General features: G+C 43.9%; 1 protein-coding gene across 1 annotated transcript in view; it reads right to left on the minus strand.

Annotated features, from left to right (window-relative positions):
- Positions 1 to 7,116: 7,116 nt before the first annotated feature.
- Positions 7,117 to 14,753, minus strand: part of XPO7 (exportin 7) — a 38,937-nt gene continuing 31,300 nt past the window's right edge. The window contains exons 22-28 of the mRNA XM_078069531.1: positions 14,616 to 14,698; positions 14,191 to 14,405; positions 13,575 to 13,713; positions 11,409 to 11,569; positions 10,803 to 10,901; positions 9,982 to 10,109; positions 7,117 to 8,718 (exon numbers count right to left, since the gene is read on the minus strand). Of these exons, the coding sequence (XP_077925657.1) occupies positions 8,625 to 8,718; positions 9,982 to 10,109; positions 10,803 to 10,901; positions 11,409 to 11,569; positions 13,575 to 13,713; positions 14,191 to 14,405; positions 14,616 to 14,698 (919 nt within the window). The 3' untranslated portion in view covers positions 7,117 to 8,624. The remainder of the gene's footprint in view (positions 8,719 to 9,981; positions 10,110 to 10,802; positions 10,902 to 11,408; positions 11,570 to 13,574; positions 13,714 to 14,190; positions 14,406 to 14,615; positions 14,699 to 14,753) is intronic.

Raw genomic sequence — 14,753 nt, forward strand, 5'->3', positions numbered from 1 at the left:
CAGGTTTCAGACCTGTAGCTAGCCCCCATAACTGCATGAGCCAATTCCTTGTGATACGTCTCTGACTCATACACCCTTTGATGGATATTTGGGTAGTTTTTAGTTTTAGACATATATTATGAATAAAAATGCCATTAACATTAGAGAGCAAGTCTTTGTTCGCATGGATATATGTTTTAGTTCTTCTTTGGTAAATACCTAGGAGTGAAATTGCTGGATCATTTTGTAAGCATATATTAAACTTTATATGAAACTGTAAAACTATTTTCCGAATTCCTGTACCATTTTGCATTTCTACCAGCAATGTATGAAGATTCCAGTGGCCATTCATCATCAACACTTGGCATTGTCAGTCTTCTTAATTTTAGCCATTCTAGTGGATGTATATAGTGACGTCTGTTTATTTGTATTTGTTTGATGACAAGTGATGTTGAGCATCTTTTCAAGTGTTTACTGGTCACTTGTGTATCTCCTTTTGCAAAATACCTGTTTAAATATTTTGTCCATTTAAAAATTGGTCTATTTTGGGTGATTGTTACTGAATTGTAGGGATTCTTTATACCCTTTGGATACCTGTGTTGTGTCATGTATATGCATTACAAAGTTTTTTTTATTCCTGCCTATGGCTTGTCTTTTCCTTTCTTAAAATGGCATCTTTTGAAGAGCAGACATTTTAAAATTTGATGAAGTCCAATAAATTTTTTTCCTTTTATGGCGCATGGCTTTGGTATTCGAAGAAATCTTTGCTTAACCCAAGGTCATGAAAGTTTTCTCCTAAATTTTCTTCTAGAAATCTTGTAGTTTGAACTTTTACTTTTACATCTGTGATCCATTTGAAGTTAATTTCTGTGTGTGGTGTTAGGTAAGGGTCGAGGTTCATTTCTTTTTTTCTTTCAAGTGGATCCCCAGTTACTCCAGCACCATTTTTGTAAAAGACTACCCTTTGCCTATTGAAATACCTTGGCACTCTTGTTGAGAATGAATTAAGCATGTACATATTGGTCTATTTCTGGAGTTTTCTTCTGTCCCATCGATCTGTCTGCCCTAGTGCCAACACTTCAGTACTGATTACTGTAGCGTTATGGTATATCTTGAAATCAGGTAGGGGAGCCCTCCAACTCCGTTCTTCTATTTCAAAAATGTTTTGGCTATTCTAGATTTTTTTTTGCATTTTCAAATGAATTTTAGAATCAGCTTGCCAGTTTCTACAAAAAAACTTTCTGGGATTTTTATTGGGACTTTGTTGAATGCATAGTTCAATTTAGGGAGAAAATGACATCACAATTTTGAGTCATCCAAACTATGAACATGTTATGATCTTTCCAGTTGTTTAAAGATTGTGCTCTGCAATGTTTTATAGATTTTAGTGTACAAGTTTGGCACATAGCTTGTTAAATTTATTCCTATGTATTTCATGTTTTTTGGATGCTAGAACAAATAGTATATATTTTGAAATTTCATCTTCTAATAGCTTATTTTTAGTATATAGAAATACAGTTGGTTTTTTATACTGACCTTGTATTCTGTGATTTTGCTAAATTCGCTTATTAGTTCCAGTAGCTTTCTGAGCCCCAAATCGTGACATCTGTGAATAGTTTCACTTCTTTTTGATCTGTGAACCATTAATTAGTTAATTAATTAAATGCCTATGTGCTCTGATTAGGACCTCAAGTACAATGTTAAATTGAGGTGGTAAAGGAGGTACTCTTTCTTTGTTCTTGATTTTTAGGGGAACCGTTCAGTCTTTCATTATTACATTCTGTTGGTGGTAGGCTTTTCGTAGATAGCTTTTAATTGGTAAAGAATGTTTCCTTCTATTCCTAATTTGCTGAGAATTTTCATGTGTATTGAATCTTGTCACGTGCTTTTTCTTTATCTACCAAGATGATCAGCTTTTTCTCTTTCATTTTGTTTATACAGCTAATTACATTTATTGGTTTTCTGAATGTTTTAAACCAACCTTGCATTCTTAGGATCAATCCCATTTGGTCATGATGTATTATCCTTTTCATATATTCCTGGATTTAATTTGCTTATATTTTAAGATTTTTTGCGTTTATGAGGTCTATTAGTCTAAAGGCTTTTTTTTTTTTTTTTTTTTTTCCTTTTAATGTCTTTGGTTTTGGTATCAGGGAGATGTTTTTTCTATAAAATGACTGGGAAGTGTTCCCCCTTGTTTTCTGATGTTTTGTCCAAGAGCAGGGAAGTCTCCTTAGATCAGAGTTCCATTCAGGTTCACCAAGAGCTCTGCACTCATCCCCATACTGTTTCATGCTTCCTCTGCCTTGACTCAGCTGCTGCTCCATTCTAGAACCTGGGAATCCTACCAGAATCCTCTATCCTTTACTCTTCACATCCAAAGTCTGTTAATTCCAACCTCCACCCCCTATCTCTCTAGTCTTTCTCAACTCTCACCCAACAGTCCTTGTCTTGGGTCTTGGTTCAAATCCTCATTACCCACCAGCTGGTCGATTCAACAAAGACTGGTCATTAGCCTGCTTTGTAATGTAGCCTCTGGAAACTTGAGGCTTTTCGGATCAAATCCCAACCTCTGGTGCCCCACCCCTCAACCAGACACGTATAGAGCTAGCTACACTTTCCCCTCCAACCGTATTATTTTTGCAACTTCTATAAAGATACAAGGTTTCATGCTTCGGTGTTTTGGCACTGTGAGTGTTCTTCCCTGCCTTCTTCCTAGTGACTCGTTCTGCTAGGGCTCGACGTGGGGGACGGGGGAGGCCCTCTTTCGCACTCCCAGGGTATACTGAGCCGCCAACGATCATCCTTTTCAGCCCGTTTGCCCACTCCAGAGTCCTTCCCACCCAGGGACCAAGTCCTTGAACAGTGCCTCTATGATTACTACCGCGGACACTGGGTGTGATGCCATGGCACGCGTGAACTCGAACCCCTACCGGGCACACGGCTGGGTGGGGGTCCAGGGGCCGCCGCAGCCCAACTCCACCTTCCCCAGGAACGATCCCTCCAGCCCCGACGCCCAGGGCTCGAGAACAGTCAGGAGTCACGACTGCGCTTGCGCAGGGCAGCGGAGGCGGAGCGAACGGTGGCGCCGAGGAGACGCGCCGGCAGAGAGGACCTACGTGCGCAGACGCGACGAGGACGGAAGGAACGCGCGGAACCTTTTCCGGGGCGCGGCGGTTTGTTGGGGGCAGAAGTGCGGGGTCGGGCGTGAACTCTACCGTTTTCCTTCGCGAGGTCAGGGAGCTGTCACCAGCTTCTGCTCTTTTCCTTTCAGTAGAGGCTTGTGGCAACGTTTGCGTTTAGCTCGCCCACACCAGGCAGCCGGGGGCCCTGTCTGCTGGGCCTTCACCCAAATTAGTCCAACTACTTTCTCTTCACGGTCCCCTTACCATCTGGTCCCCGCTCGTAAGGAGCACATTTTGGTTGTTGAGGCGGGGAGAGTGAGGATTAGGAATATCTCAAATAAACCCGAGTAGGCTATAAGACTTGGGACAGGGACAATAGGGAGCGACTTCAGAGAGGGAATGGGGTTCTACTTTGGGTCTTTAAAAGGGTAGATGGGCAAAGGGCATGGAAATTTAGACTGAGAAGAGACGGTTGTGCAGACGGGGGAAAGACAAGGTAGGATGTGGAGGCAGAGATGGCAGTGGCAGACGTGTAGTTGAATGGAAGGGCTCTGCTGCACGTTTGTAGTCTGGTTGGCAAAGTCGGTAACTTGATATGCTTTGTGGCACCTATCCCTGCCTGCCAGGTGTTAAAGGGTGGGGCATGGGCTTTCTGATAAATAAAAACGATAATGGTCTGCTATACTCTTAAAAGTGGTTTCATTTTAATTGATTTTCCAGTTGAGTTAGTTCAGCTTCTAGAGTTTGCTTTACCTTCATTGCACAGTATAATCAGTCTTTAAGAGCTGAGGAGAGCTTGGGTTTTCTGGCTTTGAGAATACTGCTCTTAAATTCGCCCACCCTTTTACAATATCAGACTCTCTATAGTGGCCCCTCTGAGCTTCAGATAAGGAGTCAGTTTTTTTTCCTGAGTTTGGTTGTCCTTCAAACCTTGAATTCAGACATGCCTGGACTTAATTTGTTACCCAGTAGCAAGGGTTAGGAGATTCCCCACTGGTCACTCTTCAGTCTTTTGTAACTGCTAATGGGGTGGTTTGGCCCATTAGGTGATGCTGTATGCTTAAATCTATTATGAAGTCTGTCTTCATGATTATCAAACAGTTAAAAATATAATTGTGTATGGTGCTTGTGTAAGTGTTTTAAGTACTGTTCACTATGTTTCGGAGTCAGTTTGTACTGTTGAGGGATTTTATGCCGAAGAGTGGAAATGAATTTGCCTTGCCAATGTTTTTTGCTTTTGAGTTTCCTTTTCTGTTGCTGACCATCAAAAAGGTATTTGTCCTGAAGTGGATACTAAGTACTTGATGAATGAACAGACAGCAGCAGTCAGGCTGCCCTGAAGACCATAAGGGTTTTCTGGGGAAGGGGGATAATAGTCTAAGCTTGATCCCCTCCTCCATTCTGCTCATATGATGTCCCATTGTCTGGCAGCTGATTTGTTTAGTTGACCCACTGCTCCTGAAATACACCAAAGTGGCTGACCAGTGAATTCCAGGGGATCTAAAAACTGCAAAATAGATGTAATGGACCCGGGAGAAAAGCTACAAGAGGCAAGAATTCTAAGACCTAAGACATTACCTAGCACTTAATTGGCAGTTGTATTAATTACGGTTGTTATGTACATTTTTATCCTTTCAAATTTATTTTTTGAAATATCTAAAGTAGGACTTTAAAAGTCACAACCATTTACATTTTTCAAGGCCTTATTATCAGACTTAGGGCTTTTGCAGGTTCCCTGTAATTATCTTTGCTTTCCTTTTTTGCTTTGGCACTTTGGCGGCAGCATTAGAAAACAACTTAGGTGTGTTTGTAGATGTAGCCAAAAATCTTGGGTTGGGGGAGGGCTGGCTGGTGGCAAATAGGATACAGAGAGGTGCTTTGGCTCTCTACACTCAATTCCTCTTACCTCATGACCATGAATATTTTTGGAAGGTGGTCTGTGTCTGCACGTGGTTGAAATTTCATAAGGTGCTAGAACATTCTTCCACTTGGGTGGAAAAAAAAACACAAGTTCTTAAGAAAAGTTCATGTTTGCACAATATAAAACTCTTATTTCTTAGTAGGTTGTCACTTGTCATTAGAAAATTAACAATTGGGTGAAAGTCATTACTTCTTAAAATCTAAAAATGTAAAAATTTGACCCTTGGTCAAATTCTTCTTCCTCTGATCTATACTTTACTGGGAATAAATAACCCTTATTTGGGCAGAGTCAACAAAAAAACACGTACATCCATAATACAATTTAGTACTCTGCCACAAAGACTTCAGGTGTTCTGTCAACGTAAGTACAGTCTGTGTCAGGAGACACTGTGTGAAGACTTGACTTGATAACCGTAGTGCCCAGGATAGCCTAGAAACTAATAAACTCATGTTTTAACTCAATAAAACCTCCACATGACTTCTTGGCGGAAACCAATTTTAAAGATAACTGGTTTTTTAAAGGATGGATCATGTTACATTGCTGATCATTTGACCAGAAAAAATTTTCCTACTTGGCTGTTTTTTGGGTGCCCCTTCTTTTAACTGCCAAGAAAGGAACACCTTCACTGTTTAAAAAGTTTGATGTGGTTGTGGAAGATTTTAACTATGGCGGTTTGTCATGACTGGACTGCACTTAGGGTTGCAACGAGGAGGCCACCATCTACGGTGAGTTTCTTGCCTCTGAAATTGTTTTTTGTGTAAGGGAAAGGAGGGGTCTGGGGTTTTGCTGATCAAGCAGCATCTCAAGATAGTTGGGGGGAGAGGGGTTCTTCTTCAAGTACCCGTGAGAAAGTTGTTTTTTTATCTTATTTACTATAGAATTAGAATTCCAGGTCACTGGGCCATGTGACTGGAGTGCTTTGCCTATTAATGAAGCCTGACCATTTTATATTTCTCTTAGGCTTAAAGACAGACTTGGCTAAGATGAATCAATTCTACTTGCCTTCTAGCCCTGAGAATACAAATTTTTGCCTTCAAAATAACTTAGGATCAAGACAGTCCCCAGGACACTGAAACAGCAAAGAAAAGGTTATCAGGATATCTAGATAAGGTGGGCAAGAGAGGCATCTAGGGGCCCCTCGGTAGCTCAGTCCGTTGAGTGCTGACTCCTGGTTTTGGCTCAGGTTGTGATCTCATGCGAGTTCAGCAGGGAGTCTGCTGAAGTTTCTCTCCCTCTGCCCCTTCCCCCACTTGTGCACACTCTAAGGTGAATAAATAAATCTTTTTCTTTTTTTAAGTAGCACTCTAGAGCCTGTGATTCACTGGATATAAATCTACATTAAGGTACAGATACAGATACAATGTTCCTGGCGAGTAAGTTCTCTTACATCTAGGTACTGCATAGTGTGGGGGTGAGAGATAGTCCTCATTAACTATCGTGTTCTTCATTTGAGGATTCTGGCCCATGAGGCCTGCAAAGTGGTACAGGGAGAGAACTTATCCTTGAGCTTGTCAGGGTCTCACGAGTGAAGCCCAGCCCTCGTAAGAGGGCAGAGGTCAGAAAATTAACAAAGGGGCGCTGGGGTGGCTCAGTCATTTGAGCGTCAGACTCTTGATTTTGGCTCAGTTCATGATCTCAGGGTCCTGGGATGGAGCCCCACGTCACAATGCCCGCTCAGTGGGGAGTCTGCTTATCTCCCTCTCCTTTGGCCCCTCCCCCTGCTCACCTGTGTGCTCTCTCTTAAATAAATAAATCTTAAAAAAAAAAAGGAACATTAACAAAACTGGGCTTTCTGCAATTATTACTTCTCTGCTGGTTGCCATGTTATTACCTAGAAGAGGCAGCGTGGCTTCACCTTTCTACCTGTGGCCAGCGGCACTGTATATCTATCTGTATAGATCTGTCTCAACTAAAACAATCATATTTGTAAAAGAAATCGAGTCAGACTTAGTTGAATGAGAAGCTAATTTTACAAGGGCGAGAGGCACCTGTCATCCACTGGCTTTTACGAATGCATGTTTCAAACATCTTTGTGTGTTTAGAGTGAGACATGTCCCTATAGACACACTAGACTTGATTGCTGAAGCCAGGTCAGTAGAAACCATTGAAGTTTATTGGCGGTCACAATGCTTACACTGTATGCAGCAAACACCCTTACAAGTCTATCCGCAACCTGATCACGCAAGAAAGGATTCACCACACAGTCGCCAGAGGAGAAGGAAAAAAAAAAAATTAACAGGCTTGTTTTTGGGGCCAGAGGAGAGAAATAAAGATAAAACCTAATTGATGATGAGTGTCCCATGGGCAAGAGCTGAACTAGAGATGCGTACAACTAGCGGCAGCAATTGTGGAAAAAGTACAAGGCAAATAGCTTTCTCCATTAATTTTCTTCTGTAGGTTAATTTTTTTTAATATTCAAAACATTTATTATGGTTTTCATTTTATAAAAATGTATATTTTTAAAGGGGTGGGAGATTGTTAAATACTTCATGCTAGGCAGACCTTGTTATTAAGAACCCCTCCGCTGTAGTAACTTCCTCCAGTTCATACATTCACGAGTGCAGGGTACATATATAAATATCCACGCGCACACATCCACACACACTGCCTCAAGGGCTGGGGAAGACTCAAAGTTATCGGCCACGCAACTGGGCCTCTGGTGGACTCATCCAAATCGCTCACCAGGAGAGCAGCTGGCTCAATTCCTTCTCTCTGGTCTCTACCTTTACAGAGACCGAGAACCCTAAATCATAGAATTACATCTGACTTGTAAAAGCAAGAGGCATCTGTCTGAGGATGAGGATAAGCAAAGTGGGAAAAAGGATGAAGCTAGAACACCAAACACTTTTAGCTGGAGTTGTCTGTCACTGCAAGAGGCCGAGGGACCTAGGGCAGCATCTATGGTTGAAGGGGAAGGATGGTGCTCCACATGGCTTAGAGTTCCTAATAACAAGGGTAATACAGTAACAGGAAGTGATAATTTTGGGGGCAAGGAAAGGGCAATAAGAAAAAATATACATTTGGAATTTTTACTTTTTTTTTTTGCCTCTCTACACTGTGTCACTAAATATATCTCTGCACGTTCACACATCCTCGTCCAGTAAAGCTTCAGGCCACCAGAATACACATTTTTTCCTCACTCGCATACACAACCCCTCACATCAGCATTGGTGCACTAGACTCTGTAAAAATTTTTCAGTCACACTTTTTGTTTTTAAACTTGAGTCAATATAAACCTTGTTCAAAATGTTATGAAAAAATGTACATGTTTATACAAGGCAGGTTGTGGCAGGACACTGGGGGTTCCCCCCCGCCCCCTGGGGTGGCCCCAGGAGGAGGGGCTGGAGTCTCACACATTTGTGTCTCTATCTCCTCCCACCACCCTTCCCACCCAACCCCCAGGAACCAGCAGCGCCCTGCCCCCTAGTGAGTGCACTCACACCCCTATTCCCTGGGGAAGTAGCCAGGTGACTCTGCCATTTTCCCCACACCCCTGGAGGAGGGAGCCAGGGTCAGCCAGGCCCTCTCCCTTGTAATTGTTTGCCCCTCTGGGCCAGACCAAAGGGCGCTGCTCTGTACAGGTAGAGTCCAAGGAGGTGTCAGCTCATCATATCATTGCTATTCACGCCATAAGTGGAATTCTTCATCGAGTCGTTGACTTCTCGACGAAATGCCGACAGGTTCTGGGTGAACCTGCAGAGGGGATGCATGTAGGTTGGGGGAGGAGGGTGGAGGGGAAAGGTCTTGGACTAAAACATTTCTGGCAGAGAAGCGGCTACTGAGAGGCAGAACGTATGCATCTGTTTCTAAGGTCAGTTAACCTCAATCTTCAGACCTTAAGGGAAAGGTGGGCTAGTTTTGCAACCCTTTCAACCTGACAACCTTGCGGCAGACCTTGAGATCTGGTCAAATCTGGGGCTTTGAGGGCCACCTTGGGCTCCTGGCAGCACAAAAGGAATCTGACAGAGGTGGGAAGTAACCCTCCCAAAGTGAGGGCATGAAGAGAATGAGGCTGTCTCACTCAATGCTTAATGCCGGAGACCTGTGCTAAAGCACTGTGCTGTCCAGTATGGTAGCCACTCGCCACACAGGGCTACTGAGCACTTGAAGTGTGCCCAGTTCAACTGAAGAACTGAAGCAAATTAGATGAAAGTTAAAATTCAGTTCCCCAATTGTACCTTAATTAATTTTAAATTAAAATACCATTTTTCAAATTAATTAAAAAAAATAAAATTTAAGCATTAATTCAGAAAAGCCTGATATTCAATTGACAACTAGACAACTTCTAAGTACCTCTGGTATACCTGAATATGGGAATCTACTTTGTCAACTGTAAATTTTATGAAATCTTAATACAAATCAAGTAATTCAAATGAATATCTAGCATCTGACTTGAGATGCCCTGCTAAGTGTACAATACACAGGATCTTAAAGACTTAGTACAATAAAAAGAATGTTAAAATTCTCAGTTTTTAAATATGGATTACACATTGACATGATAATCTGCATATGTTAAATACAATGTATTAAAAGGAGTTTTGTCTGTTTCTTTTTACCTTTTTTTAATGTGGCTACTAAAAAGTTCAAAGTTACATATGTGGCCTGCTTTTCTACTGGACAGCACTGCTTTAAGATGGTCTCTAAAAGACTCTTAAGGAGGGGTGCCTGGGTGGCTCAGTCGTTAAGCGTCTGCCTTTGGCTCAGGTCATGATCCAAGGGTCCTGGGATCGAGCCCCGCATCGGGCTCCAGCCCCGCATCGGGCTCCCCGCTCAGCGGGAAGCCTGCTTCTCAACGTCTCCCACTCCCCCTGCTTGTGTTCCCTCTCTCACTGTGTCTCTCTCTGTCAAATAAATAAATAAAATCTTAAAAAAAAAAAAAAAGACTCTTAAGGAGTCTCCCGTTTCGATGACTTGAGAAATTGCCTAGGACTTCTCTGCAGGGCCCCCTACACTCACCTGTCTCTGTTCTTCGTAAGAAGATTTCGCTCGATGCCTTCCATCAGGTTTTCGAAACACAGATGCATAGCCTGCTGCTTCTCTGGTGGCTGGCTGTTCACGATACTGTTCCTTAGGTCAGAAAAATACTGTGGGGCAAGGAGTGAGACAGGGTAAGGAGAGGAGATAGGGATTAGCCCTCCCTCATCTGCAAGGTTGAAGGGATGTTCTCCAAAACACAGAATTATCTACCAAAATGGGGTACCTTTTTTGATTCAAGTAAGTATTTGCTGCAAGATAATGTATCTTTATCTTACTTAAAAATCAAAGAGTTTTAAATTTGTAAACACTCTAAGGGTCATCTGATCCAGGTTCTATTTTTTTTTTTTAAAGGATTTTATTTTTAAGTAATCTCTATACCCAGTGTGGGGCTTGAACCCACAACCCCGAGATCAAGAGTCACTTGCTCTACCAGCTGAGCCAGCCAGGTGCCCCTGATCCAGGTTCTTTTACAGGACTCTCTAGACTTCCTTATGTTTGTTTATGGTGGAGCTGGAACTAGAATTTAGGTCATTGGTGGTCTGCTCTCCAGGTATATTCTCTTCTAGTAACACTTCCTCATCCTTTGTCTGAATTGCCACACATGCTGACTTCTAACAGTTCAGTGATTATGTACTGTTCAAAGCATGAACAGTACATGCTCAGAAAATGAGCTGTTTTCCCTCGGCTTCACCATCGTGGGGTGTTCCTATAGCCTTTCTCACAGTGCCCTGGAAAATGACAGCCAAACATGTGTCTACCCATGCTTCTGGCTCTGGGCACCAGGGAGATGGCTCTCTTACCTTTTCATTAAGTAGTATCAAGCCAAGTAGGGGCCGGGACATTGACCACTGGTTCCTACAGTCTTCAAAGATGATGATGTTCAGCACCGTTGACAGCATCTGGAAATGGAGCATCTGAGGCAGTGATCTAGTGTGTAGCTACCCAAGGCAAATCTTCCTTCTGGAAAGATGCCTCATACAAATAAAGCAATGGCAAACATATGGTTTGATCTGTGTGGTCAGTTATTTCCTTTTATCCCGTACTCTTGTGGCCACTCTGCAGATGGGAGTACAAGCCTTACAGCTGGCAACTGCTAACTCAGGCTCCGTTTACGGCAACGGGTGGCCACAGTCGTCGTCCTGGAAGGAGCACAGGTCCGAGGCACAGGGGCTGGTGTGACGCTCGGAAAAACAATTCAGAACCTGTTTTTCTTCCCAGATTTTTTTAATATCTGATGATTACTCAGCAAACTCAAAATCCACTGCAATTTTAAGGCATACACTTCACTTCGGCAGCATGAGGCTGGTGAGATGTCAGCCTCCCCATTTTGCTTGGCCTCTCCTCTCTTGAGAGGTTCTTCCACTGCCGGATACCCCACACTGCCTCCTAACGCTCACGTTCCTTACCTGCTGGATCATCTCTGGATGCTGCTGCATGATATGCAGAAAGCGGTCGCTCTCCTGGTTCAGGGGTGTCGTCCTCTTCTTGGTGCTCCGTGACAGCTGCTTAAAGAGGTATGTCACGATGTGGTCCAGGCAAGAGCAGCAGCCTGTGCATACCATGGTGTCTGGAAGAAAGAGGGAGGGGTGGATTAGAGCCGGGGTATGGAGCTGCTGATGGTGACGTGGGCAGCCAAGGGGTTGCCCTTAGCTGAGAGCCTGTAGAGGTAGAGGTAGAGGTACCCCAGCAGACTGGGAACTGTCCCCAGCTCAGTTAAGGCCTGTGTTTGGGTGCTTTCTGTTGACCTCTCACCCTCATCATATAGCAAGGCCCAATTCTAAGTTTGAAAGTGAGTGTGTGGTAATAAGACAATATATTAATTAATAATATCGACATTACTGCTCAATGTGGTGCAGATGCATGTCTTCTGCTTCATAAAAAATAATGAATACTTTACATACAGCAAGTACTTCTACTGTGCCAGATATTCTGCTAAAGACTTTATAGATATTATCTCTAATTTACCCTCTTGAGAACTCCGGGAGGTAGTTGTTCCATTTTAACAAACCAAAGTTTGAAGAGGTTATGTGACTCGCCTCCAGATCACACTGCTAATAACTGGACAAGCTGTGATGAGAATCCAAGAAGTCTGAGTTACTGGGGGGAGGTCATTAAACCCAGCTTCATACAGTCTATCGACATTTAGAGTCTGTTAGAGGTACCGTATTCTTTATCTATGAAGCATTTTGCGGGGAGTGTGGTGGGCAAGGGTGGGCGGGGAAGCTGCGACTCATCTATGCATTTTACAAAGGGGACGCTGCGGCACGGCTTGTGGACAGAGCTCTGACGAGGTGAGGCACAGGCCAGAGGACTAAGGGATGAACCCTTAAAAGAGTCAACCCTTCTGTTTCTGTTTATGCAGAGGTCCCTCGATTTTCAAGAAGCTATAAAATAGCCTTCCAGAGTAGGGTCGGAGCCCTTGGCTGGACTGTCCTAGGTATGGCTCTGCACCTGCTGGAAGTAAATGCCTATGGAAGAAGGGGCATGGAGGTGTAACTCACCACAGCAGGCAATCCAAAAGTCATTTTATGTGCACTTGCAATATATCGTGATTATCTTACAGGTGACTTAATCCTATTTTTTTGCTCAGCCTAATATAAAAAAATGTATTCTTTCTCTGAATACATGCATACCTACTGAGACTGCTCGATGGTAGCCTAGGAACAAAAGGGCTGACAAGGAACCAGGTGGAGTAGGATGAACAACCCGTGGAGCTGTCTGTGTGAGTGCCTTCCATAGCCTCCACTGTCCTCAGGTTAGAATCCAACACCCTGGGCGCCTGGGTGGCTCAGTTGGTTAAGCGACTGCCTTCGGCTCAGGTCATGATCCCAGAGTCCTGGGATTGAGTCCCGCATCGGGCTCCCTGCTCAGCGGGGAGTCTGCTTCTCCCTCTGACCCTCCCCCCTCTCATGTGCTCTCTCTCTTTCTCTCTCTCTCTCAAATAAATAAATAAAACCTTTAAAAAAAAAAAAAAGAATCCAACACCCTGATGCGCATGAGGGCCCCTGGGTGGTCTCCGGCTTTGCCCCGCCCACCCCTCTCTGGCTTCTCTGCACCAATGTGCTGGGCATCTGGATTTCCTGACTCTCTCTTGCCTGTAGCTGCTGGTACTTGCTGTTCCTGCTGCTAGGAAGCCTCCCCACTAACCTGCTAACGCCTGTGCAGGTTTTTGGCCCGTGGTTTTTTATCAATGCTTTTGGCTAGCCTTGTCTGACCCCACTTCTCAACACCAGAAGTTTAGGTATTCTTCCTGATAGCTCTCACAGCACTCCCTCCTCACCCCCACTGTGGTGCAGAAGTAGGTAAGTGCAGTAAATAGGCACTGGTCTACATGTCTGTTTCATCTACCAGATAAAAAGCTCCTAAAGGACAGGGACTGTGGTTATTAATACTTACTGTACCCCTAGTGCCTAGCACAGTGCTTGGTCCTCAGGATAGGGTCGATAAGTATTTCTAGATGAGAATGTATCCATGAGTCATACATATACCCCAAAGCAGTAACACTTTCGGATACTGGGGCAAAGTTCTCCCTTTCTGTTAAGTGGTAAAAACCAAACAATCCATGTGCTCACCAAGTGCAGTAAGTCCTTCAGAAATGGAAGAGAGAATATACATGATGACATGAGGTTCCAGGCTTGCAATAAAGTTCATGTGGTCCTGGGTCAGGACTTCCAGTAGTGAATAGTAAGACTGGCTGAGCTTGGGGTAGTCCTGTGGGAGAAGAAGACAGAAATCAACTTAGGCATGGTGTACCTCAATATGCAGGAAGCAAGCCTTTTTTTTTTTTTTTTTTTTAAGATTTATTTATTTGAGAGAGAGAGCATAAGCAGGAGGGACAGAGGGAGAGGGAGATAGAATCTCAAGCAGACTCCCCGCTGAGCACAGAGCCCAACGTGGGGCTCAATCTCATGACCCTGAGATCAGGGCCTGAGCTGAAACCAACGGTTGGATGCTCAACCGACTGCACCACCCAGGCACCTCAACAGGGAGTAAGATCTTAAATGAAACAGCTCAGTTCCCTTCAGATGGGAAGACAAAAGAGCTAGCTGGAGTTAGCTTATAGTTCTCCAGAGAAACATTCAATTATAGTGTCAGGCAAAATAACAAAAGAACCCAAACCCCAAAACAACCAAAAACACCTGAATATGATGAGGGGCTCGGATCCTGTCAATAAAGCTTAACACTTACCAGGAGGTCACTGTGGGGAATAGAGAGGAGCAGCTTGATAAAGGTCTGTAGAGCATTGTCCAGGGCATCATCTCCATAGAGACGGAAGACTCCAAAATTGACGTAGCTCCCACTGAGGGCTGCCTTCAGCATGGAGAAGCAGATGGAGATGCCCTTGAGCTTCAGTGCATAGACCTGATCCTTTGGGACCTCTCCTAGTGTCAGGATGCGATTGCCTGAGTAGACAGACGTGATACATACATTTATTCAACCACATTATTACTGATAGTTTAGGTCACCAACTCAACCCTCCTATTCGAAAGGCCCTTGGTGCCAGGGGCCCTGTCATACTGTCCTGGCTGTCGCCAGGGCTAGTCTACACTGCATACAGTGTGGTGACTGAGCTGGAAATCACCCCCAAGGTTCTGCTCCTCTAAAGCACGTACCATACATTGTTATCATCTTGCTGGTTTCTCTGAAGAGTAAGATGCCATTGGGGGAAGAGACATCAAATTGGAGTCGCTGGGATCTGAGCAGAGAACACAGAGGCAGAGAAAGTCAGAGGTATGCTACTGGAAGACTGG

Source organism: Halichoerus grypus, chromosome 3, assembly GCF_964656455.1.
Source record: "Halichoerus grypus chromosome 3, mHalGry1.hap1.1, whole genome shotgun sequence".
NCBI lineage: Eukaryota > Metazoa > Chordata > Mammalia > Carnivora > Phocidae > Halichoerus > Halichoerus grypus.